Below are 26,858 nucleotides of genomic sequence, written 5' to 3'. Positions count from 1 at the left end.
GAGTTTGTTCAAAATTGCCTCTGTTCACCCAGCCGAAAATGGGTACCCGGTGGGATAGGGATGTGACTTAACTTTCCAGCGCCTCACAGGCAGGTTGGGTTATCAGGGTGATAATAATCAGATTGTGATTTCATGTGTTAGAGCTTTGAGCATGTGCCTTGTACATGGAAAAGGTGCATTATAAATTCACACTTATTCTGATTATTATCTTGGTGTGGTCATGTGCAATCACTGGATTGTCTGATAATATATCCAATTAAAATATCTGTGCAACATAAGAAAAAGACAATGGGTAAGGTTCAACTTTATTTATAAATCAAAATAAACAGTTTGTCGCTTACATGCAGTTGTATCTCACAATAACATGACATTCAACATCTCAACTCACTAACATCCATCACTTTTCCTAAGACAATAGTGCCAATGTTCTTGTGTTGTTTGCATCAACATTAAACTTGACTTGGAACTCGACTTGATCTCAATATTTCATGAATAATAGTCATAAGTACATCCATTCTCCACCCACAGAGGTTACTTGTCATATCTTCCTACGAACCTCTGTTCTAATACGGCCATATTTCCCGGTTCTCATAAAATCCCCTAGCGGCAAAAGATCGCAACACGAATTATCTCCCTTCTTTCTATCCAATCAGAACAGTGTTACATCGACTTAGATTCAACTTGACTAACACAAGCAAATGTGGGGTCACAAATATCCCCAATCTGCCGGGGACTTGTGTTGATGTTACACACAATACGTTTAATGGCTAGCTTGTCCGTTGTCAATGAGGGCGATGGAGACGCCACTGATCCCCCATAACATGACTGAGTTCTGTCTAGAAGAAACGTTTGAGCATCGCGCAGGGGAAGAAGTTTAGTTTTCTCGAAGCATACGGAAATTACCGAGGCCTTGCGAATGACCACTTTTGAAACGTCGCTGATTGCACAACTAAATCTGATTGCCTCGAGTCTTGAACGCTCACACCATGAAAGGGCCGTATTAGAACAGAGCTTACATAGGAAGATATGACAAGTAACCTCTGTGGGAAGAGACTTTGGTGTTCCAGATATAGCACTAGGTTTAAGTGGCATGAAACTATGTCAATTTTAAAACAAACCATACAAAAATAATTCCAAACTGTAAAAATATTTGCACTGTGAGAAGAGATAAAACATTAGATGAAAAAAGGTATTATATGACCCCATACTTGAACAATTCCCATTAAGGATTATCTAGACAGTACATTCCACATGTTTATTTCTTGTTAAAATCAAAAATCTTTTTTTTTTCTTTTCTTTTTCACTACACTATTGCTAAAGCAACCGACCAGATATGACAAATAACATTTGTAATTTTTTCTTTCTTTTGATCTGTAAACAAAGTAATAGAAAATGGCATCAATCTCAGATAAACATATCACATGCTCCTTGAAATCCCATTTGAAATATTCATCAAACTATACCACAAACATCTCGCTTAAACATGACTTTCCTAACCACACAAATAATTCAGTTTTACAGGCCCACACAGAATGTGCTAACAACACATGCAAAAATAAATAGAATCATTATATCATATAAAAATTTATCTTAAAAGTCAGGGGGTTAAAATAGGAGCTAAATATTCTTAAATATGTGATAAAAATTAAATTAATGTATTATGAAGGTTTGATCCATCACAACTTCCTACATATCACAATCATCCCAGCTGAAGTAGCCCCAGTCTAACTGAAATTGTCCATTCAATAGTCACACTTTCAAAGATTTCGATATATACACAGACTATATTTAAAGCTCAATCCATGTGTACACCGGTGAAATAATACAGCTCAGTACAATCTGAAATTAGTTGGAGATTGGAGATGAAGCCAAATGGTTTTAAAAACTGACATCAAGAGCAGTATCTCCTTCATTCCAGCTACATGGCGGCGGTTTGCAAATAATCAAGTCTGGACCAGACAATCCAGTGATCAACAGCATGAGCATCGTACTATGCAATTGGGATATGATGACAGCGAGCTAGACCATCCGATCCCATTAGTCGCCTCTTACAACAAGCATGGGTTACAGAAGACCAATTCTAACCCTGATCTTCATGTGTCCATTTTGATTGGCGGTGTCTCCAAATCGTCACACTGAATGGTTTCAATGGCATGCCACATGTTTTCCATTATCCAAGAGATGCAGACCATCATATGGCCACCTTACATTTTTGGGTTTAGAGATTAAAATGTGAAGACCCAAGCACCATGATAAGCAATGGATTGTACAAACATAGATGAAAGTTTTTTAAGGTGTAATAAAAGTAATTTCAGTTCCCCTTCTACAACTGCAATCCCTTAGTGAGTTTAGTTTTACGCCAATTTTAGCAACATTCCAGCAATATCACAACGAGGTACACCAGAAATGGACTTCACACATTGTGCCCATGTGGGGAATCGAACTCGGGTCTTCAGCATGACGTTTAACCCACATGGATACCCCCCCCTCCCTTATCAATACAGAAAAATATAGCAGTACAGAAAGCCTTCTCAAGCCATGGTTAAACATGTTACTGTAAAATTGAACACATCACTTACATCCAGCCTTTATGTGTTTCAACCTGGTTATAGTTCATTCAGCAACTTGGACAAAATACACAATATTTTCATCTATCCAAACAAAAGGCTCAAACAACCTGTACACTGAGACAAAAACTGGACAAATTTTACATCAACAAATGATTAGAGTGTACAGCACTTTCACTCACCATGCAAACAACTTGTGCCCTTTAACAAGAAATGTCAACTATACAATTGGAATCAGGTTCAACAATGCCTTATAATTGGAAACACATGGTGAGATCAACAGGGTGGTTCCTGGGGTGAGGACAAGCCCTTATTTGGGCATCCCGTCCTGCAGGATGGAGGACATGAGGACGCGGTCCTGCAGTGTGTGCTCCAGTTCCTTCTCGTCCAGCTTCAGTGTCACCTGGAAAAGGAAATGTTCAATGTGATATATGGCAGAAAGGATGTGGTTGAGTATGGCTACAGTATTCAGTAATATCACTGTCAGATAATCCTGTATGGAATATCCTAGGGATGTGTTCAACACTTTACTTTGGTGAAAAACAAGGATTTGGTGTAGACAAACCCAGGATTTGGGATTCAAACCACTGATAATTAGTCCTGCATTACAAAGGGATTAACACCTTCCACTGTGAACATCAAATTGTGAGACCTGTTTTTATGATATTAACTAAAACATAAAAGATAACATACAAAAAGAGTGAGAGAATGAGCCATAAGTCTACACCAATTTGGCATGGCATGGCATGGCGGTAGGTTTTTTGACACCGCTGTCAACAATACTCCAGCAATATCACGGTGGGGCACACCAAAACTGGGTTTCACACATTGTACTCATGTGTAGATTTGAACCCTGATCTTCAGATTGAGGAAAAATGCTTTAACCACTAGGCTATCCAACCACCCTGTGATGGAATGGAACATAACAGACTAGTGAGTGACCATTGTCTTCTATTGCTGTATAACCGGGATATTTACAGTAACCTATAAACAATCAAGCCTGGACCTGTAGACATGCACACCTGATTTCATTGAAGAACAGTAACATACAAGTCTGAATGTACTTGAAACCTGCTCATGTCTTAAACATTGTACACAAAATTCACACTTTTCTACCTTGGCAAGTCTGGATTCCTTGGCTTTCTTCACTCCCAGTATTCCCCTTGATTCCAGCAGCAAGCACAGGCTGAAGAATTCTGATTGGTCAACTTTGGCCACATGACGTTTGGTGCACACCTTGCAATATGTCTCATGCAGCTGCAACATACGTCATTATCTGCTATAGTCATGATTCTAAACAACAGCAGCAAGCAGGAATGTCAAGGGCACATCTTAATTTCAGTACATGCAAAGTTAACCGGTTTTGTTTAGATAAAGACAAACTTTATGGATGAACAACTTCTTTATTCAGGTGATGTGACGTTTCGATACAGATTCTTGTATTATTATGCAACGAAAGTACTAGAATCTGTAATCTACTGAGAAAGTGTAATCCCAAATAATGGGTTACATCTGACCACTTTCTAAATAGCGAAGTCTCTTGAACAAACATTCCATGTTTAAAGTCAGCTATGGTTTTATTTTGGCAGCAAATACGTCTTATGTCAGAAGCCTGCTTTACATAGTTATCGCTGTGAATACTGAAATACAAAGATGATTTCTCTGAGACACTCCTGCACATCAGCACGAGTAAATCCTAATTTCTTGTTTCAAGCTGGTTGTAGAGCCGTAACTGAGATGTAAATATTGCCATAAATGATGCTGATGTAGTTACCTTCCCCATCGCAACTTCCTTGAACTTCCCCTCTCTTAGCATCACCAGCAGTGTGCACACAACCAGCTTCTGCTGCAGAGGTACAGTTTCCTCCTGGCTGGCCGGACTTCACACTCGACCCGTACACGTCAGACATTATACGCGATATGTGCATCACTGTTATCTTCTTGGGGACAGGCGGCTGGGACTTCCTTGGACTTTTGCTACCTGAAACGGCAAAACGATAAATCAAAAACAGGCCACAAACCATATTTATGGAAACAATCCTGAACAGTGTGATCGATAACCAATAGACAAGCTTGCCTCTGTTCACCCAGTAGAAAATGGGTAGCTGGTGGGAGCTTGGGTTATCTGGGCTAATAATAGTCAGAGTGTTTGGGTGCTTGGAGCATGCATGGACTGTTATGGTGTTATCCTTCCTCACTGCTCCAACTTCTAAATGCCTCTCATTTATTTAAAAAGTGTTTGATATTACTGTTACAAAGTTTTCAGTGTTTGACTTCAGCCACTGAAGTTCAAGTCTAAAATGACGTTCTGTTGACTGAGCTCAGTTCATAATAGTCCATATACACTGGACAAAATAAGTTAGGGATATTGGTAATTTTATGATTGATATTTTATCAGTTTGTCAATGAATAAACAGATCATTATTCATAATTTCAAAATTTACGGATATCCCTAACTATTTTTGTCCAGTATATTAACTAAAGAGCTACTTATGTTGCCAATAGATATAATCCAGGAGTAAAATAGGTCCTGAGATCATAGTTGTCATGAGACCCTCCTATCCCAAAGTCAATGCTTGTCAGATGATCATGATACCCCAAGTTTGTCATTTTGAACAAACTCACTTGCCTAAGGTGAGACCACATGTATGACATGTGCTTCATTGTGGGGCATGACTGACGTCCTAGAACCTCTCAGGAGTCTAGCTGCCAAACATGGTCACCTATCCAAGAACTCTCTGCACCAATGTTGCTAAACTTCACCTGACTTGTGACCTGAGCTCTATGCACAGCACCACATGCCAATATATGGATGTTATAAAGAAATTGTTCATCCATATGTTCTTATCCTTCTTTAGGTATTAAATATCAGTAGTGAAGATTAATAACATTTTTCTTTCTGCCTCTACGATTACGTCCAACAGAAAGCCGATGAACTGACCTGTGAGCAGAGGCTGACTACGAATCTCGTGCTCCACCATCTCCACTGCCCTCCGACACACATCCAGGGCCTTCCTCATGTCTCCAGCTACTGCCGACACTTTCCGTGCACAGAACTGAATGGCGCCCGGCTCAATCACAGCCAGACCATCCTCCTCCAGCTGCAATACATTTGGACCACTGTTGAGCAACTTTGATGTATTTGACGCATACAACACCAAATTGACACATAAGACATCTTTATTTGCCACATATGGGGAAACTATGAGGGAAAAATGCATTTGGTATCTTTCTTAGAAATATTTACCGAATTAACACATGAGTATAGTCAGAGATTGACATTCTACATCATTTTCATGATTTGTCAAACATGCAATTCTTCTGCATAAATGCAAATCTTAAAAGAATATATACAACACTGGACTGACAACTGTACAATATCCAGTTTAGATTTACGCCGCTTTTAGCAATATTCCAGCAATATCACGGCAGGGGACACCAGAAATGGCCTTCACACATTGTACGAGGAATCAAACCCGGGTCTTCAGTGTGATGAACGACTGCCTTTACCACTAGGCTTCCCCACCACCCCTTATCCCCTTATGAGAACATCAACTGATCTGAATGCCTTTGAAAACAATTACCAGGGTTGGTAAGCAAAGTACTTTTAACCAACCTTTCTCAACCTGCCCTTTATAATACTGGCAATCTGTTCTTTGCTGTAAGGAGCAAAGTTGAGCAACTGGGGACGACATTTGGGTCGGGCTTGAAGACCTGGCAGGATTCGATCAGTCAGATCGAGGGCATTGGCAATACCTGAAACATAGCCACATTGATAAGCTAAATAAGTTCTAAGGACCTGACTTTAAAAAAAAAATTGAACATGCAATAAATCAGGGTAACATTTCTTAGAGGCATGGAGAGTGAGAGACTCTTATATCAATACCTTTCATAGAGACACAAGTTAATACTTATAAGCATAATTAGATCCGACAATCTTGCATGTAGTCTTGCAAACATACCACTTATAATTGACAGTATATCCACAAAGAAGCTTCAACTACTCACCGACTAGAATGAGTTTTGACTGGGTAAGTGACGGCCACTCAAATATTGTGTAGAGGACTTCTTGGTTTTTGCTGTCAAGTTGATCGATTTCATCTAAAACCATGATTCTGAAAATAATGAAAAAGTTCTTAAGTGTAGTCATTTAATGAAACATTTTACCTGACAAGAAGAAGAAAAACATGACATGACAATTAATCTGTTTTAAAACAGTGCCTTATAATCAAGTTAATTTGAAGAAAACTTCACAGAAGAGAGCCATAAAACCAAGGCTGGTTTGACAGGTGTTTAATGCCTTCTTTGGTATTTGAAAGTTAGGACTCCATAAACCTTGGAATTTTAATACAAAGACTATGAAAGGGCCCCTTAACTGTCAGGCCCTTTTTAAACTGTAATGGTGGTTACCATTAAAGTGAATAGGGTTTATGCTGCTTAAGTAATACTTCAGTACAATATAAATGAAGTGTCTGAAATATGAAAAATGCCTGGCCCCACAGGTTTAAGAAGACACAGGCCCTTATCAAACTCTTCAGGCTCTCGTTACAAAACGGCTGATTCTTGTCACAAATACGACACATCAATTTAATTCAGGCCGTAGGGATCCATACAAATTTGAAACTACAGGCCCAATACAAGACCTACCAGCCTCGGGCCTACGGACAAGCGCATATTTCAAACACTGTTTTCATTGCCGACACCATAAATGTGTTCACACATTGTGCCAATGTCCACACGAGCCAACACACCAACCCAATGACCCCTAACTTTCAGGCTCTGCCATGATATGAAGTTCCAACACATTGAACATGCCCTTATAACTAGGATTAGTAATTAAACAATCAATGGCACTAGTCTGCAAAACTATCTGCTGGAAAGTTACCATCTACATAATCATAAAGATGGACATACACATGAAAATATCACATGTCCTTTCTTAAATGTACTAGGGGGCTGATGCCATTTTTCAACTTGGTTAACGTACATGCTTTGTTTGGCGGAGGTGACACATTTCTCCATGTACTTCATGGTGTCCCTGTTTCCCGGCATCTTGCGTCCGGTCAGCTCTTCGTGAAGCTTCCGGGAACACAGCTGTAGAGTCCTTCAGCATCATACAGTTGAGGTAGGCGATCTTGCAGGCATGCTGCCTCTGCAGAAAGAACAAGAAGTTAATTGTGGTGCAAGTATATTTAAATTTTTGGAGATATTAATATCAGCAGAACAGTTGATTTAATTCCATTTAGTTACATTTGTCTGTGTCAACATGTCCCACAATTAGTCAGAAATACACCTTTGGTTCCGTTACATCTCCTTCATGTTACTCCTGAATAATGGATTTGTAAACACCTAACATTCTGAACAGTACAGTTTTCATTCAGATAAGATAAATAAATAAAAACAAGGATATTTCCACATCATTATGTTTGATAATACACTGTGCTCTTTGTTAAGATCAAAAGACAGTCATCTATTCTGCCCTCTCCAATGAGATGATAACCCACCTTTAAGTCATCAATGATGTGTAGCAGTGATGCAGTCTTGCCGGTTCCAGGGGCACCTGAGATGTAGAGGCTGCCTGCAGACATGGCCTGTAGGTGGCGCTCCAGGAACTCTGATATGACCCCCACCTCTCGATCCCGACAGTCCAGTCGATCTGGTTTCGCAGTGTGCAGTGACTGTTTGGCTAGATGGTAGGCTGGGCCTATGAACAGGACAGATGTGTGACAGATACATCATACTCATTCTATTCAAAATGTCCACTAGATTACTAAGAATGTACATCTAAAGTGCATCAGACTCCATGATTAATGAAAATGTCGGTGTGAATTCCCCTAAATGCCACATATGACACTTCTTTTTTCATCGTATGTATAATAAATACAATCTATGTTTGGACAGTGGCATCATTCAATCATATAAAGTTACAGATTCAACAACTTAATCCTTATATGTAAGCATTGAATCAGTCGTGAGAGACGGCTCAACCACTAAGCAGACTGCTTCAGGATGTCGAATACGGTTGATCGTCAATCTTCACATCAAACTTCTGCTCAGCAAAAGTGATGATTTCTTCTTGTGCTGTCTGGGGTTTGTCTTTCTTCAAAAGGAGATTTCTTTCTTGATCAATGGCATGACTTCTACAAGGGTCGCTTAGCAGCTGGTGTACTCGCGTGACAGACATCTTGTGATGAAAACTCATGTCGGTTGTAAACATTTTATACAGCTCGCTCTGTTATTTCTTGATTAAATCGCTAAATTAATTATCCTGTGTTCCTAATTAACAAGTGTGATGTTCACTGGCGTGGGTGTTAAGCAGCCAGTAAGGCACGCCGCTAATCACCTTTCATGTGTGATGTTTGTATACGGTCGGATCATCCGACCGGCTGTGTTGATTGTCGGATTAACGAATGTTTTTACAATGTATTTACAATGATCGGTTGCTAGATTGGTGTGTCGGAGTCGGAATGCGAGAATGTCGGATTAACGAGAGTAATTATCACTGTTTTAAATGGTTCCCAAATTTTTTGTCGGATTAACGTGATTGTCGGATTAATGAGTGTCGGATTAACGAGAGCTGACTGTAATATGTATCACGCATACTTTGATTACTTTCTATTTTGTTTATTGTTGGTACAGTGGTTAACATGGAAACCCCAAAGATCCCAAATATATACTACTCAAACTTTGCTAAGGATCACAACAATTCACAACTTAACTTAAACGTAGATTCATAATTTGAAATTGTATCCATTAAAAACTGGATAAATAATAATATGACAACCCATCTTTAGGCAAACAGTCACTTTAATCTAACCGTATGCATTTGATACATGATTAACCATAAAAATGGTTTTCATGGCACCAATCAACCATTTTGCAAATCATGGAACGAGTCATTGACAAGTACACAACACCTGTCAGTAGCAGGTATTGGTTCCACAAGATGAAAGGTCATACTGAAACCTGGGGTCCAATAAGCTTAGATATTTAAATCCAATTTGATCCCACATCATAGTTTTCTGTTGAATCCATGATTTGATCCTTAGCAAAGTGTGAATAGTATATAATACGGAGGGCAACCAGAATCCACATTTACCCTGATAAGATAAATGGCCATATATTGGATGATGGGACCGGTACAAGCCAGGATTCATGACAGTTTGTTTGCCAACTGACTGAAGGCGCTGACTGTTAAAATTACGACAACATTATTGTTCAGTTCTTGAAAATTGTCATGCTGACAGCTGCCAGTTTCCCCAAATAAAATTTTGAACACAAAGGCCTGATAATATGAATCCTCTCTAGAGCCATGTGGTTCCGGAACTCAGTTGGTAATGTCATCCCTTTCACTCTGATTACAGAAATGTGTGATCATGAGACAAATGTCTTCACTGGACAGATACACAGATCAGATTTCACAAGGGGTGTTCACTGCAGATGAAAATTTAGTCCTTGTCAGGACTCTTGATAAGATGTGTATCTGTGTAAATTATGCATGAATAATTCAGATATACTCATAAAAAATCAAATCAATGAGTGAAAGTTACGCATAACTTTCTCAGAATACGAGTCAGATATTGTTTACAGGTGTGAACCAAACCTGTCAAAATATTGTTTCAGTCCTACACATCCGATCTTAAGATCTCAAACAGTGCTGGTTGTCTGTATTGAAGCGTTTTCCCCGAATGATCTGTTAATTTTTGTAATCCACATTCGGGGCACGATTTGTTTAAAAGCTAGCCCTTAAACAGTGTTACTATCACAACGTTTCCATTCCGTATCAGTATTTTCACAGTTTTAGGGCTACTGCAGATTACTTGAAGGAACTAAACCAGCATAGGAAACCATTTAATGCTCAATAGCTCAACGGGCACTGTCATTTATTTCCTGTCTGCAGTAGGAATGACAAACCAAGTGAAACTCGAGTTTTTTTAAAAAAGAAAACGGTGTTTCAATAAGCAAGGAAAAGTAATAAATCCATGCAACCTGTGGAATACTCCTTTTATTTCCATTTGAAATTTTATTTTACTCCTCAATTTTAATTTTGAGGAGTGAAAAACCCGAGTCAATTTCTCAAAATAGCTATCTGGAGCCCTGCTTGTGATCCCAACTGATTGGCATATTATTTATATGGATGAAGGAAGAAATCATAATTTCATATTTAAATTTCAAACTGTAACAATTTTTTTTAAATTGGGACAGCTGGCAGCTATAGATGCATATTTAGATGCATCACAAAGAGGAGTTCTGTCTGTATGCGATGCATTGCGGAAAAGAAAGTTAATACACTACCTGCTACCCACCAGGGAACATGTACACAAAAAAATTCCTGTTCAAAGTCACAACTTACTGTCAACTTTCTGTAACTTCAACAAGGCAGATGACTTTTTCACTGGTGTCCGCTGCTGCTTCACTGGGGATCTGAGCTGTTTCACTGGGGATCTGAGCTGTTTCACTGGGGAGTTTTCCTTACATGCCTGAAACTTGGAAGGTGATTCCAGAAGGCCAAACCTTCTAGCCTTAACAGGTGATGCTAATCCTTCCCTGCGAAGCAATTTTGAGGGTGAGGAAAGTGGAGCGTCACTTGGGGCAAACAACTGCCGCTTACTGGGAGAGTCAGTCGGCCTGATTGGTGACTTTTTTACTTTGACAGGTGAGGCATCGTTCTGATTAAAAAGTTTTGATGGTGAGAGCGGCAGTCTACCATTGATTTCCTTAACTGGTGAGGAAAATGGTGACTTGGCAAACCGGACATGTTTTGTAGGTGAACGTAGAGCAGGTTCAACGTTTTCACTGTCTGGTTTTCTGTAGAATTTGGGTGAAGTGAGACACAGTTTCTCAAGGTGTGCTGGTTTCAGAGGTGAGAAAAGAGATGTTTTCACACATTTGTCTCCCTTGCTTGGTGACTGAAATGATGGTTTATCACTAGGGATGGATTGTCCTTTGGTTGGAGAAGTTAAATCTTGTCTCTTTGTTGGTGAACCCAGTATTGGTTTGACAGACACACAAATCATCATCTGAAACACAAACATGGAACAATTATACTCTGTTACTACTTATTGTCCGGTCAAGACTTGAATATTTACAGACTACTGTAATATAGCTGCCAAACTGCTAGTGTCAAACAAATCAGCTACTGCTAACATGCCGAAGAAGGACCAAAATTAAAAGCATATTACTGACAATTACACACAAAAATTCCAAATGTACATGCTGACCATGTTTTCACTTATGATTGCTTATCAAATAAATAATTAATTAAATAGATATATAAATGAATGAATGCATGAACTATTTCTCATGTCAGATATCCTGCAAGTGACACTAATCCTGTTATGATTCAGTCTCCTTTTCCTGGGACGATTCACCGATACATCACGATACATTCTAGTTTGATACAGCTATTGTATCGTCCACTGGTGTATCGATATAAAACGATACAAAACTGTTTTTTCAAAACAGTATTATCTTAAACATGTTAAAGTACTTATGTAGAGAAAAATATGCAAGTACTATAGAGCTATTTGTTTGTTTGATACAATAGTGTTATTGTTATACAATACCTTGAAATGAATTATTTTCAATCTTAATCATGTTAATATTGTGTCATTCTTTCAATGTGTATGTACCGTCAAAATGTATCGTACCTCAGGTAAAATATCGTGATATGTATCGTATCGCCACATGGTAGAAATGAAAAAGTATCGATGCATTGATAGTATGTGTGACTATCGATAGTCACAAGATGTTTGGGTGCAGACTTGCAGTTTCATTGAGTTGATGTTTTAACTGTTTACTTGATCTGGGTTTCAAGTTCCTTGTCAGTTATTAAAAGAGACTGAAACTACTTCAACTTGATTTTATTTTTTATACATTCATTTGGGAAATGACTTCAAATGAGACAATTCAAGGAGAAATGGTTGCAATATTATGTTGAAATACAGTATTGCTATTGCCATAGTTGTTTCTCCCTCAATAGTCACCACTAATGTTTATCTTTGTTTATTGTTTTAATTTCTTGATATTACACATACGGTTCATGGATAAATATTTCTATTCATTGCTATATATTTGTAAAACATCATATTCATTGCATTTCTACTCTGCTCTTCAAGAAACTTACCACTGTGCTCCTCCTTCTGAGCGTCTTTGCCAAACTTGGACATGAGAGACGACTTAACAGGAGTTTCTCGTCTCCGAGATCTAGTCACTCGGACCAATTCTTTCTTCTTCTTTGTTGGCGAGCAAGACATTGGTACTTTCTCATCAGGCACAGCTGAAGAAAAAATATAAATATTGAGGTTTTAAAACTTCTACTTGACCATCTATACTGTTACCATAGCCAAGACAGTTCCAAATGAATACACAGTTTCTGTGTTCAGCCATGTTAATAAAAGTAAATGCTTCATGAAGTTACTAGGTAAATACTAGTCATGGCCATGGTTACAGGTTTGTTGAAGACCAGATGATTAGAATAATTAGTCCGGCTAAATGAAAAATCAAAGAATTCTAATTCTTACTGTTTAAAACACACAAGTTATTCATATATCCTGTAGCATAATCCTGAGGCAAACTACAAATATTATTAAATATAATATAAGTACCTTTTTTAAATGAATATATGCGTTATTTTTCACTCAAAGTTTCAAGTTATCAAAGTTGATGAAAACCGGGTTTTTTTTTTTGTCTTTTCAATTTCATTTACCTCTGCCAGATCTTTTTCTTGGGGATAGAACAAGATCTGAAAAATCCTGTTTGTTTTCATTCTGAATGGCAGCTGACTTGGAGCGTAGTCTTGTGTTCTTGCGAACAGGAAAGTTCATGTCCAGACGTCTTTGAACTTGAGATGCCATTTTGATAGCTGCAATAGAATTATTAAGGTGTTCTTACATGAGGCAAATTATCCTGTTCAAGACTGCTTTTAATATTCATCCTTTCAGTAAATGTTCAGATTTAACCTTTGCATTTTGTACCTATGGCCAATACAGATGTAGCTAGTGGCTCTGGTTATCACTTTATAATATTATTTTTACAAGTGGAGACCTGAAATTGAGCAAATTTGCAGACATTTTTACAATTTCATCTTCTTTCTATGTTAAGGTGAATCCATCAATGAACAATATATAGCCTATTCAATCAGCTGGTTTATTTCTCTGACCCAATTAAAACATTTGTAAAATGTCAATGACTTATTCACAGGGCTCTATCTATAATTTCTATAAAATTGCCTCTGGCAGTCCATCAGGACAAAAAACCTGATAATGTTCCAAATTTTATTTGCTTAAGAAATCATGAAGTTTTCCGTTAGGAACTTCTACTGTGCAGTCACAGGGCACATAATAACTTCGTCTGCCACGATCTGGTTCTCAGGCAGTCAAGAATATTGGAATGTTCAGGTTGGGGAAACCTACCAATTGGCCTATAATAGGCCAAACGGGATATTATAGGCCCTTCTGCCTATTTTGCTATAGGCCGATCGGGCCTATAATTATGATATTTATCAAATAAATTTGAAGCGGTGCATTTCCGCATGAGGATATTAACATCATTCAAGTTTTGATGTCCTAAGGTTTTCATTCAAACCCTTTTTGAGAATTTTCATCACATAATAAGTTTGGAAATTGCTAATTAAATATAAGTCCATAATATTTGTTGACAATTTTCAGTGCAAATTAATGACATAGATATTCAGTGTTAGTTTTCAAAAGGAAAATCTATGCAAAATTGTGTTCTTTATGAAACATCTTTTCCTGAACATGATATAAATTTCCATTTTGTCCAAAAACTTATTTTTTTCAAGCTGAGGAGGTTCATTAACTATTCATCTCTATGATCATATGAAACCATTCCGTGCGGAAATTGATAGTTTGTGAAATAATTAGAAAAATGTTCAAATATGGCCCGATCGGCCTATAGCAAAATAGGCAGAACGGCCTATAATATCCGGCATATTATAGGCCGATCGGTAGGTTTACCCAACCTGATGTTATATATACAAATCATACAGCAATAACAGAGTCATGACATGAGACAGTGATTTGACTTTCGGAAATACGAATGGCCTAATATCCGTGTTGTTCGAATGGCTTACAGTATTCAAACAGAGTCAGAATCTGGTTGAAAATGAATCAAACATTAACCAAACTCAGTCAACAAGCAAAATCGTAGGTTGCATATATGTAACGAATTTAAATTATATCTTTTTGATAAAATAAATTAAAATTGAATATTTTTTTTAGATATGCTCCAGTACATGATGTGTACACATTATCCTGATAAATGAGCTCGATTGAACTCCAGGCCTCCCACGATAGCGTCTGAATGGAGACAGGTGTTTTTGGTCAAGTTGATTCAATGAATGGGAGATGATGGCTTCTGCTGCAAAACTCCTCAAAAGAAAAATTGAGATCGCGTAATTCAGTAAATGAAAAGTTGCCGATTTAGGACCAGGGCGGTCATTCCTACCTTGATGTGCCTCACACAAGCCGGGAATGTACACGCATCAACTTTAACGGTGATTATCTGTGTCTTGTGCCAGCCGTATGAGACATAAGACTGACAGTAAACACACTGATCTGGCGGGAAAGTCCGGCGTACCGTACTGCTGATTGGTCGAATTTGGAGTCGGTTCGCTCGAAAATTGGTATTGTGACTACATTTACGAATTAAGAATGATGAAAGAACAAAACCGATTATTTCATTATGTTGTTTTCCAAACGGGCGCTTGTTTAACATTCCGACATAAGTGAAGACAAAAAGAACTGCTCTCTAGTTTACACCACCAAATTTTATCAATATGACTCAGCAATATAAAAAAAATAATACACGAAGACAATAAAATCATGTAGAGCTCAAGGAATATATATTTTTTAAACTGTAAACTTAGAAATACGCACGCAAATAAATGAACACTGATTCTTTTTATTTTTCTGTTATTGTTGTACTGCAATTATACGAATTCGCGGGTGTATACTTTCCTCTCTGACGATTACTTACCGGTCGGTACTTTCGGGACAAACGACATAATTTCTAATGGCTTAATTAATGATTCAAGCGTCGGGAATCATGAAAAGAGATAAGAGTCCATTCTTCATAGACCGAAGGCCTCGACCTCTTGCCTGCGGTCATGACGGCACAGTTCTCATAACCAATGGACGTACGTAAAGCACATTGAGCATACAAAAGGCGTTCTCTTTGTCCATCAATATTTCAGCCATACATCATGGCGTTTTCGAATTGTTGGACTTTGAACCAGACAATCAAGTGATTACCATGGGCATCATGCAGTTCCCTCGATTGGGATACGATGAAATGTGATGACCGGGCCTGTCGACCACCTGATCCACTTACAGTCACTTCTTACGACAATCATAGACCCAGTGTGCGAAACAGCCTCTGGCCCGCTAGCCCGTGGCTAGTAAAAATCCAGTCGGGACAGTAAATCTCCACAATCACTGGCCCGACTGGCTAGTGAATTTTCATGGGGTCATAGTTATAATACACTTTTAAATCATGCAAGATTATGAATTATTTTCTGGGCTACTAACTTTCAGGCATAGCTAGTCCGACTGGCTAGCAAAATTGGGAAACTATTTCGCACACTGCATAGACCTATACATTCTCACCACAACATTAGGTCCTATGTTCTTGCGACAAGCACAGGTCTGTATTCTTACAGGGGCGGTGGTTAAATCTTACAGGGGCGGTGGTTAAAGTGTTCGCTCTTCATGCTGAAGGCCCGGGTTCGATTCCCCACATGGGCACAATGTGTGAAGCCCATGTCTGGTGTCTCCCGCTTTACTAAGAAAGTGTAATCCCAAATACAACATATGTTACATTTGACCACTTTCTAAAATGGCATTGTGTATTTCATAGCTTTCGGTCGTGGGAGCCGTGATAATTTACACTTATCAGAGGGGTACACAAAGTCCGCAGCCTTGACTACCAGTTGTCCGACTTCCATTTTTGTGGAAGTCGCGGTGGCTGAGCGGTCTAGGCGTTTGACTGTGTGTGCTGGCGATTAGCTGCCTGACTCTGTGGGTGTGGGTTCGAATCCTGGATGGGACTCAACCCCAAAAGTACTAGAATATTTACTTTACTAAGAAAGTGTAATCCCAAATAAAACACGTTACAATATAATCACGACACTATAATAATACATCTAATATGTAAAAAAATGCATGGAGGAACCCCAGTTAGGACGTATGTTGACCCTGTCCAGAATTGCGTGTGCAGAGTCGCGTCCTTTAGTCGTATCAGGATCTGCTGATCGTGGAATCGAATCGCATAAATATACGCCCTAATCAGATTGTAAGAGCGAGCGAGTGGATGGGAACGTCTCTGTTCCATCACTGTATGGCGTCATATTGCAATAATTGTTTTATATTGTTTATCGTTGTTATCTGCATTTACTGTTCGTAGTGATGTTTTAATGACCTGGATAGCTTTATTTGAATCCTTCTAACAGCTGTTTTGCTTTGGGCGTAGTTGAGACCTCTTTAATTGCTCTTAATGCAAATTCATGTGTGATATGTATAATTGTGAATCGTGAATAGTGCTGTGAAATTCTCTTTAGATGTCATTTTTAAATGACTCATTTCAGCTGAACAAATGCAAGTAAATCCATCATACTTCAAATTCATTATTCGTGTTTAAACAAATCTAGAATTTACACTCACCGCTCATTCGGCGTGAAGAAACGAGACTTCCGGTTAACCTGAAATAGGAACTCAACGCCAAGAAATCGTTCAATTTGGAAAGAGAATTGTAACTTATTATGCCGAAAAGGTAAACCAGTTTGTGTTTGAATGGCGTTGTTAACAGCTATCTATCGATCGTAGCATGTGTCGCTAGATGTTTCTTTATTATAATCCCTAAAGCCATGTGCGTGCCAATTTTCCAATAAAAGATGAAGTTGTGAAAAACCTGGAAAAGGGCTTAGACTGGCTGATCTGTTGATTATTTCGAAAGTAAATGACGTTACTCTACGTATGGTAGAATAATGTAAGAAATAATTTCTCATAGTCGGTATTTTTAATTGTGTGCAAAGCCGATAGAAGTCACATTTGTGTTAAATCCAGATCCAGGTGTTCAGCATGTTCAAAATGCTTACAACGAGAAGTGATTATAACAAAAATAACATTCCATATTTATTGTCAGTTTCATAGTATAATTTGGGTAGGGTTATGACCTTTGCATCAATATAGATCTTAACAAATAATGGCATGGTATGACTGAATTGAAGACATAACATCTATTGAAGCAATAGACATGTTAAAAATAGGAAATTTGTCCACATTCATAGTATGGTAGTGAAAGGTTGTGGTGGGAGCAAACTAATCATAAACAAGTTGTTACAACTTGTGAACTCTCAGATTGGATGTGATGGTACTTCTGCAAACATGTGTTACAGGTTATACTGTCAGTGTCAACAACTCTTTTGACTGGACAAAGTTCGATTTTGTTATGTGTGCAATATCCCAACACGAGCTGAAATCAACGTTCTGGTGATTTCGACGATTGCATTGCACACGCTTATATCGGGGGAGTACGTGTGCGATCGGAGTGCACAAACAGTTTAACTGGTAGGGCGGGTGCCTAGTCGCTGTCGTGAGGAGTTTTATTGACAATGGAAATCGGGAAGTAAAGTTATATAAAAAGCAAACAAACATCAATATTATTTACCCGAGATCGTTAATACCACTTACGATGCAAAATCAGTTCCCTTTATAACAAAAAATAGCAAGCTGAAAATTCAGTTAGATCAGTCTTCTGCTGGTGACAGGCAATATATAAATAGGAAGCCACGTGATCACAACACTCCCTCGCAGTGCGGAGCAAAAAGTATGGCTCATCGTTGAAAACCCATACAAAATACCCGGATGTTACGAACGGCAACAGTTCCGCCGATACGATTTCATCAACGCTATTTTGTAGGGAACACTTGATATTTTTGTGTGAAATAGATGAATATATCCTTTATCACTCAAGGTTAGTAAAGTACAAACTTTAAATGATATTGCAGATAAAAAATACATTTTGTCTTACATCGTTGAAAACCCCTGACACCGGGATATGTTGTGAAGTAACTGGAGTATTGCCAACAGTAGTGTAGAACCACTCTCTCAATAACAGACTAGCCTTTTGTGGCCTGAAGGTTTTGAAACTAACATTGTTTTATCTCTACCAAGATTCTTGCTTTTCTACTGGTTAATATTGACCACATGATATTACAGTGCTTTTCAGTGTAGAGCCCCTACATGACTGACTGTAACCTAAACTTTTACTCACATAATCAGTATTAAGTTTTAATTGTGTTGAATTTGGGCTCTCATCTGCTAGAAAACAAGAACATGCATTAATATTCCATGTTCCTAGGTTGCTTTGTGTCACTGAGACTGAAGACATCTTGTCTAAAAGGAAAATGAGGTAACAGATGACTAATGTTGATGTCAATGTTTAATGTTCTGTCGTGTTTTCAGACGGGATGTTTCAGAAAAGGACAATTCCTCAGATGAGGAACCTAAGAAAATCAAATCTGCTGGATCTGCAACAGAAGATAGTTCTTCTGACTCTGACTCAGACTCTGATTCCAACAGTAGCTCCTCCAACTCTGATGAAGAATCCAACTCAGACTCAAGCTCTGCTGGGGTAAACACCTCTAAAAGGAGAGATGTGAGAGCAGACAGTCCTGAAAGGAAGAGGTCCCAAAGGAGTTCTGATGACAGCCATGCAGACAATAGCTCTAGAAGGTCTACAGGCTCGCGTGATCACCAGAACAGATCAAACAGAAATACGAGTGAGAGATCTGTTAGTAGCAGAAGTCCAGATCCAAGCAGAAGACAAAAAACTGTCTCTAGAAGTCCAGCTGCTTCACAGGAAAGACTCTCAGACAGGTCATCCTCAGATCGCAGATCTGACAGACCATCCTCAGATCGTAGAGGGGACAGACCATCCTCTGATCGTAGACCTGAACGACCTTCTTCAGATCGCAGACCTGAACGATCTTCCTCAGATCGCCGACCTGAACGACCATCTTCAGATCGAAGGCCTGACAGACCGTCCTCAGACCACAGATCTGAAAGGCCATCTTCAGATCGCAGACTCGACAAAACATTATTAGACCGCAGACTGGAAAGAGATAGACAGGGGTCAAGAGTAGAGAAATCGCCAAGTCCAGTCTCTGATCGACATCAAAGGACAAATAAAAGTGAAAGGACCAGAAGTCCAAGTTCAGATGGACAAAAGAGGGACCTTTCACCAAGTCAGTCAAGGGAGAGAATGGTTGAAAAGTCAAAGATGAGAGATAAGTCAGAGAGTCCAAGGAGTAGGCGTAAACAGAGCAGTGGTTCACCAAAACAGAGGAAATCTCCTTCAAGCAAATCCCCTCAGAGGTCATCACGATCAGAGCAGAAGCCCGATCGTAGAAGACATGATAGTTCCAGTGATGACAGACCCAGTCCAAGAGCAGCAGGTGAACAGAAGTGTAAATCCACAAAGTCAAATGACACTTCTGAAAGAGTGAGGGATTCCCAGTCTCACAAGAAGCGGCATCACAGTAGCTCTAGTGAGGAGGAGAAACGTCCAAGTGAAGGAAAAAAGCGTCCTGAAGAAAAAGGAAAACGAGTGAAGAGATTGAGGGAGGACAGTAAAGGGGAAAAGAGTAAGGAGTCATCTGACTCATCTTCATCTTCCTCTGATGACTCTGATTCCAGTAGCAGTGATGAGTCTGAGAAGGATAGCTCTCCTCGCAAGACTCGACCTCACGAGAGTGACAGAGAGAGTGGTGAAGTACGCACAACAGATGAAGACAGTGATGTAGGGAAGAGTGGAAAGAAGTCCAAGATGTCTGTACAGGTAAGATGAGTTAATCAGATTGAAATTATTATTCGGTATGCCATAATTTGATGAGAGGACTAATCATCTTAATTGGTCATGTGACCCATACTTGTGGAACTGATAATCCAGGTAAACATGGTTAGTGGGGACTGAATTATAAGAAGTACTGTAACTTGAAAATCTGGAATGTTCTGTCAGCTGGAATGTACTGCATAACCTGTGAGTGACACACATTTGCGTAAGTTTCATGATGCTGTTATAGGTGCAGGCCAACAGCAAACAAAAAGATAAACATATCTTTAATCACTATCTGTCGACACATTGTCTGCCTGCCAGTTGCATGATGACATGAATAATCCTTCCATTAATTATACATTTAGAGATAAACATCATGTGTTGGCCAATTTCCGGGTGTTATTGAGTATTTGAAGCACAGGAATTCATTTGGAACCGACGGCGCAGCGGAGGTTTCAAATGAAATATTCCCGTGCTTCAAATACTCAATAACACCCGGAAATTGGCCAACACATGATGTTTATCGACATTGTAAACACAAAAGTAAACCAAAAGGTCCACACACGTTTTTGTGTCTGCACTCATTGACATCGAGTACGGGTACAGCAGTGAAATGTCATCAGCCGGCCGTTTCGGCTGTCTCCCATGGTACCATCTGGAACTGCTCATTTTTGACGTCATTCTGACTTTACGTCACAATATGATTTGAATGATGTCATCACAGCTGACGACGTAACAATACAATAGTGTGAGCGATGTTTGAATGTATTAATACGCAGTGAATTTCCGGGAATCGAATGCCATTTGATCATGTTTTTCAACCAATCAGATTAAAGAACACAGTGACTTTTGGTTTACAATGTCACTCATAGTTCATGAAACTGCCATATCTTGTCAACTAACAAATGGTAGTCCAGACATATGCCAGCCAATCAAAACTGACAGGTAAACATGCTACTCCAACCTTCCTTGTCAACTACAACACATCTATAGTTTATAGGGCGATGGGGTAGCCTAGTGGTTAAAGCGTTCACTTGTCGCGCTTGAGACCTGGGTTCGATTCCTCACATGGGCACAATGTGTGTAGCCCATTTCTGGTTTCTACCACCATATTACTTGAATAATGCTAAAAGCAGCATAAAACTAAACTCACTCACTCTATAGTTTAAAACAAATGCCTGACACCAAGTGACCAATTGATAACACAATGCCGAAACTTTTAAGGATGTAGCTACCATGCAGTCTCACTGTCACTATAAAAAGAAACAGATAGGAGGGGTCGCCTCAAAAGCAAAACCTGGGGTCGGGCGTGGGGATAGAGATATCAGCTAAGATAAGATAATCCTTTAGGGCAATTATACTGGGGAGGTACACGGCACGTCATAACAATTTACAAATAATATCCAGTCCTGTCGATCTTCGCTTGGTCATGCCACCTATATACTACGATGCGTTTCTATGGTTTTCGGTATCATTCTCTCTTACATATCTCAACATAAACCTTATGAAAGAAAGACACGTAAGATGTTAATCAGTAGATGAGACATAGTCAACACACATGAAAAAGCACAAAATATCTTTGAGATGACCCCTTGTGCCTGTAGGCAGCACGTGCATTTCATGCCAGGTGAGTCAACGGTACGTCGTCATACCTGGCTGAGCGACCTAATTGCCATCTATAGTCTGATCTATTGTTTTCAGCAGCCATTCATATTTTTTCTAAGTTTTGCCCGATTTTACGAGTAAACATGCTTTTCTGGATATCATATTACGCATCCCACTGAACGCCCAGTTAGGCCGAAGTGGGTTATTTCGACATATGCTATTTGCAATTGTGTCAATTTTAGGGATACAGAGTAACAGCCTAAAAACAGTTTTTTTCTATTTCCGACAGTACTATAATTATGAGATTTGAGGGTCCTGTGTACGTCTTGATAATTTCTGTAGAGCCTGGAATGAATCATTGAACATGTGAACTGAGGGATGAAATGATGAACGTAACAGCTCTGAAAGAAACAGCCAAACACTTAGTAAAGTCATAGATGTATAGGATGTATTCCAAAATGATCGAGATGCAGATAAGGCTGTTGTTTGCCACTAACAATTTCATGGCACAAGACTTTCCAAATATAAAGTATAGGTTAGGGCCAAGAGAAATTTTCTGCTTAATGGTGGTCCGATTATTTGAAATAATTGAAGATTGAATGCAATGACTAAACGACCAAGCAATTGGTCGTGTTTTTTCAAAATCATGATTGAATTTATCATAAAGACTCCAGGAAATGTATGTTCCAAACATGCTAGTCATCCTTTAATTTTGCAATTAGCAAAACCCAAAGAACATGTATTTTCTTTATATTTGTGTGCATTAACAAACATAACAGGAAAATTTGATAAATACCAATTATTTTACGATGATTCATTAGTTGTAATGAGCCAATCATCAATTATGAGATTTTAACCAATTCCCAACGCTACTGCTTAGACAAGATGTCATAGGTGTGTTTGCCATCATTAGATACATGTCAACGCTAACTTGGGTAGCTATTTTACATCATCTTACCAATCTTTTTAATCTTGAGTCAGTGTTTGAATTGAAGGGGTATCCTTGAAGTTTGCTCTTTCAATATTTAAACTGAGGATCCGTAAAGTTTCAAATTTTAGCAGTTTGATTATGGCAAGGACCCCTAGACTTTCATGCTAAATCGTTAAATGATGTTTACGTTTATATACTCTACACTTTATGTTATATTAATAATTTACCAACTACAACACTTCAGTTGCCATGGTTACATTGAACCCTGTTACGCTCTGTTATGTTTCAAAATTCAATTATTCATTCAATATCAGATACAGATACTGATTTCTCATAATAATCATTTGTTTAGACTTCAATTATTGTCTGTATCTTTCATTTGTTGATAGTTGATAATGCTTTATCGGTTTAAATTACAGAAAACTGATGGTAATGAAAAGGACGAGGAGAGGTAAGTTTGTCATACTAGAAGAAATATACTTGTTAAACTGACACTGCTATGTCTGTACAGGAAACTGCCGTCCGTTTGACTTCATTTGAGACCTAATAAATGCAACAAAACCAAATTTTGCACAGTCACATGAAATCGACAGACCAACTCTGATGATTTGGTTCATAACTTTAGACACCCGAGTAAAAAGGCTGTTTAAGAAATGATCATTATTTTGTTGTCACTTTTCGCTATTTTTCACGAGGGGGGACCACTGAACAGTGTCATCTTTGAAGTCTGACATCCTTTGGTCCAAGAGAGTTGAAAATGGGGATTGTAATAAGCTTTGGTTGAGTCCAGTTAAAGTGTTTCTTGCATTGCAGAGTAACCTTGGTGCAGCTGGAGGATGATAATGATGATGAGTTTGAGAGGGAGGAAGAAGCTCAACGCCGAGAGGAAGAGGAGAGAAGAGACAAGGAGAGACGAGAGAGGGAAAAGGCTGCAGCCAAAGAAAGGAAGGAGAAAGAGAAGAAGGATCTCTTGGCAAGGGAGAGGAAGGAACAGGATGCTCGGGAGGGGAAGAAAAAGGAAGGAAGAGATCAGCAGAAGGGGAAAGAACATGAAGAGGAAGAAACCCGGAAACGCAAACAAAGAGATGAAGACAGTGATGAAGGGTCTCTTGCCAGTCGTGAGAAGGATCCAAGGTCAGAGAAGAAGAGGAGCAAGGATGATGATGACAGGAGTCAGAGTAAGAGTGAGAAGAGTTTGGATAACAGGAATGACAGTACAGAGCAAGAAAGACGAGGGGAGAGGAATCGTGATAGGAGTAGGAGTATTGAGAGAGAAAGAGCGGAGAAGGTGAAGAGCGACAGACATGGAAGCAGAGAGAAGGAAAGGAGAGAAATAAAGACCATAGCTGCAAGAAGCAGAAGTATTGAAAAAGAGGCAAGGGCAGAGAGAAAGAGAAGTGACAAAGATTTAGAAAGACAAGTTGAGAAAACTAGAGGAAGCCCTGAAAGAGAAAGAAAATCTGAAAAGTCTACAGATAGTAAGAGCAGCAGTAAAGAGCGGGAAAGAAAAGAGAAAAGGGGAGGTGATAGAAGTGATAGCAATGAAATGGAAAATAGGGAGAAGAGAAGAGGTGATAGAAGTGGAAGCAGTGAGATCGAAAGAAGAGATGAGAAAAGGAGAGGTGATAAAAGTGGAAGCAGTGAGATAGAAAGAAGAGATGAAAAAAGAAGAGGTGATAGAAGCGGAAGCAGTGAGATCGACAGAAAAGAGGAGAAAAGAAGACTTGATAGAAGTGGAAGTAGTGAGATTGAGAGAAGAGAGGAGAAAAGAAGAGGTGATAGGAGCCAGAGCCGTGAAATAGAAAAAAGAGTAGAGAAAGGAAGGGTTGAAAAGGAGTCTGATGGTAGCAGAGCCCATCAAGGCAGGGCAGACAGGGGAGGGGAGAGAGAGAAAAGACAAGAGGGAGAGAGGGAACGAGAGAAAGAGGAAGAAATGAGTGACAGCTCAGATGACAGTTCCGATAGTTCTAGCAGTGACAGCAGCGACAGTGATGAAAGTGAGGAAGAAATGCCAAAGAGAAGGAGTGAAATTGCCGTCAGGGTTGTTAACAGGGCCAACAGTAGAGAAAAGGATAGAAGGAAAGAACAGTGGAACAGTGAATCTGAGGATGAAGACAGACAATCCGAGAGGAGAGACAAACATCGGAGGAGAGAGGACCGAAGTGAGCTGAAAGAAGGCCTGACAGAAGAGAGAACGGGGATATAAGACGTGGTGGTAGTCGTGAGAATGACAGAAGGAATGAGAGGAATTATGAAAGGGGAGAGAGAGATGGTAGTGTAGACAGGGATAGGAGAGATCAAAGAGGTGGGAAAATGAGGAGAGATGAAAGAGATGACAGGCGAGATGGCAGGTGGAATGACAGAAGAGATGACCGTGGCAGGAGGAATGAAGAAAGGGATGAACGACAGATGGACAGATGGAGGGGTGATGGAGAGGTGGATCGTTGGAGAAGGAACGACCGTGATGGGGATCGATGGAATGATGACAGAGGCGACAGACGAGGGATGAATGACAGAAGAGTGGATAGGAGGGATAGAAATGGGGAGGATACAGAAAACGATAGGTAAGTCAATATTGTGGTATTACTTCCTTAGAACTTTTGGGAAAATATTTTACAAAATGTTCATACAGGAAACACTTATGAATTATTTGAACTAGTACAATATTTCCAATTGATTGATCCAAAAAGTATCAAATCCTGGTTTCCTCCTTATCTTCATATATTTCATAAAAACATAAGTACAACTACTCAATAATACTGGTACGCTGAAATGCATTTTTCAAATGGTATAGTTTCTGTTTTCAGTGTATTGTCTAATTGTTACTAATTGAGTTCTACACAAAAATTTATTCAGGAATGATGTTTGTTATTTGAAAAACTGGAAGTAATTTGTTATATTCTCTCCTGTATCCATGATAGCTTCAACTGACCTTGCTGACTTGGACCTTGTAATATATATATATTTAGTATGTACAAAGTTGAAGCCATGCTTGTCGTAAAAGGCAGCTAACGGGATCGGGTGGTCAGGCTCGCTCACTTGGTTGACACATGTCATCGTATCCAAATTGCGTTGATTGATGCTCATGCTGTTGATCACTGGATTGTCTGGTCCAGACTCAATTATTTACTGACTGCTGCCATATAGCTGGAATATTGCTGAGTGCAGCATTTTAACAACAAACAAACAAACAAAGTTGGATTTTCGTCTACATTCAGGAGCCATGACTTTTGCTCCCAAAATATTGTCACAATACATATTCCAATACAGATTTGTTACATCCTTAGAAAATGATATCTTTATTATGTACCATGTAGGATCTTCATCAACAATCAGCTAATTAAAAACGGCCAGTGGTCATTACAGTGTTGCCATCAAAATATGCATGGCCAACATATCTTTTTCTCCCAATATACAGTGTTGCCATTTTGACACACTACATAGTGTTTCAAAGTCAATATGCATTTCATATATTGCCCAAAAAATGCATATGACTAATACATATTTCAGATTTAATATTTCTTATACATTAAATAAGATTTATAAACAGGATGAAGTGTAAATATTAGTAATAATGTGGATAGTGAAGTCTACCGCTTTTGCCGATTTTCACAGACTTTTCGAACACTGCTTTCGTTCAGTAGTTTTATAATAGCCATAATGATTAAACTGGAATATAAACGTGACTTAAATGTTTCTTTGTCAAGAACTTTGCAGGTTGAAATATTCCTTACAATTAAAATATGAGAGAAAATACATAATTTTCAACCTTATCCTATCTCACATTGTACATTTGTCCTTCTTTCGACCTTTGAGTGGAAACTTTTTGAACCACTTCTTCGAACACATCTTCATTGTCACCATCGTAACTGATTTTCTTCTGGTGTTGCAGCAACCAC

General features: G+C 38.9%; 2 protein-coding genes across 2 annotated transcripts in view; one reads left to right on the top strand and one right to left on the bottom strand.

Annotated features, from left to right (window-relative positions):
• Positions 1-976: 976 nt before the first annotated feature.
• Positions 977-12,811, bottom strand: LOC124291153 (cell division control protein 6 homolog). The gene is given in 12 exon segments (XM_046728076.1): positions 977-2,970; positions 3,684-3,824; positions 4,342-4,438; positions 4,440-4,548; positions 5,509-5,668; positions 6,184-6,323; positions 6,576-6,682; positions 7,555-7,652; positions 7,654-7,719; positions 8,072-8,271; positions 10,921-11,587; positions 12,694-12,811. Coding segments are annotated over 11 exon segments (1,878 nt in total). The 5' UTR covers positions 12,694-12,811; the 3' UTR covers positions 977-2,877.
• A 4,457-nt stretch (positions 12,812-17,268) lies between these two features.
• The window catches only part of LOC124291133 (pre-mRNA-splicing factor CWC22 homolog), a 36,885-nt gene continuing 27,295 nt past the window's right edge, over positions 17,269-26,858 (top strand). The window contains 5 exon segments of the mRNA XM_046728043.1: positions 17,269-17,357; positions 19,052-20,426; positions 23,379-23,410; positions 23,773-25,160; positions 25,163-25,523. Of these exon segments, the coding sequence (XP_046583999.1) occupies positions 17,347-17,357; positions 19,052-20,426; positions 23,379-23,410; positions 23,773-25,160; positions 25,163-25,523 (3,167 nt within the window). The 5' untranslated portion in view covers positions 17,269-17,346.

This window comes from Haliotis rubra, unplaced genomic scaffold (genome assembly GCF_003918875.1).
Source record: "Haliotis rubra isolate DU_JTF1 unplaced genomic scaffold, ASM391887v1 Scf483, whole genome shotgun sequence".
In the NCBI taxonomy this organism is placed as follows: domain Eukaryota; kingdom Metazoa; phylum Mollusca; class Gastropoda; order Lepetellida; family Haliotidae; genus Haliotis; species Haliotis rubra.
The sequence above is the reverse complement of the archived record's forward strand: the minus strand, read 5'-3'. Positions and strand labels throughout refer to the sequence as shown.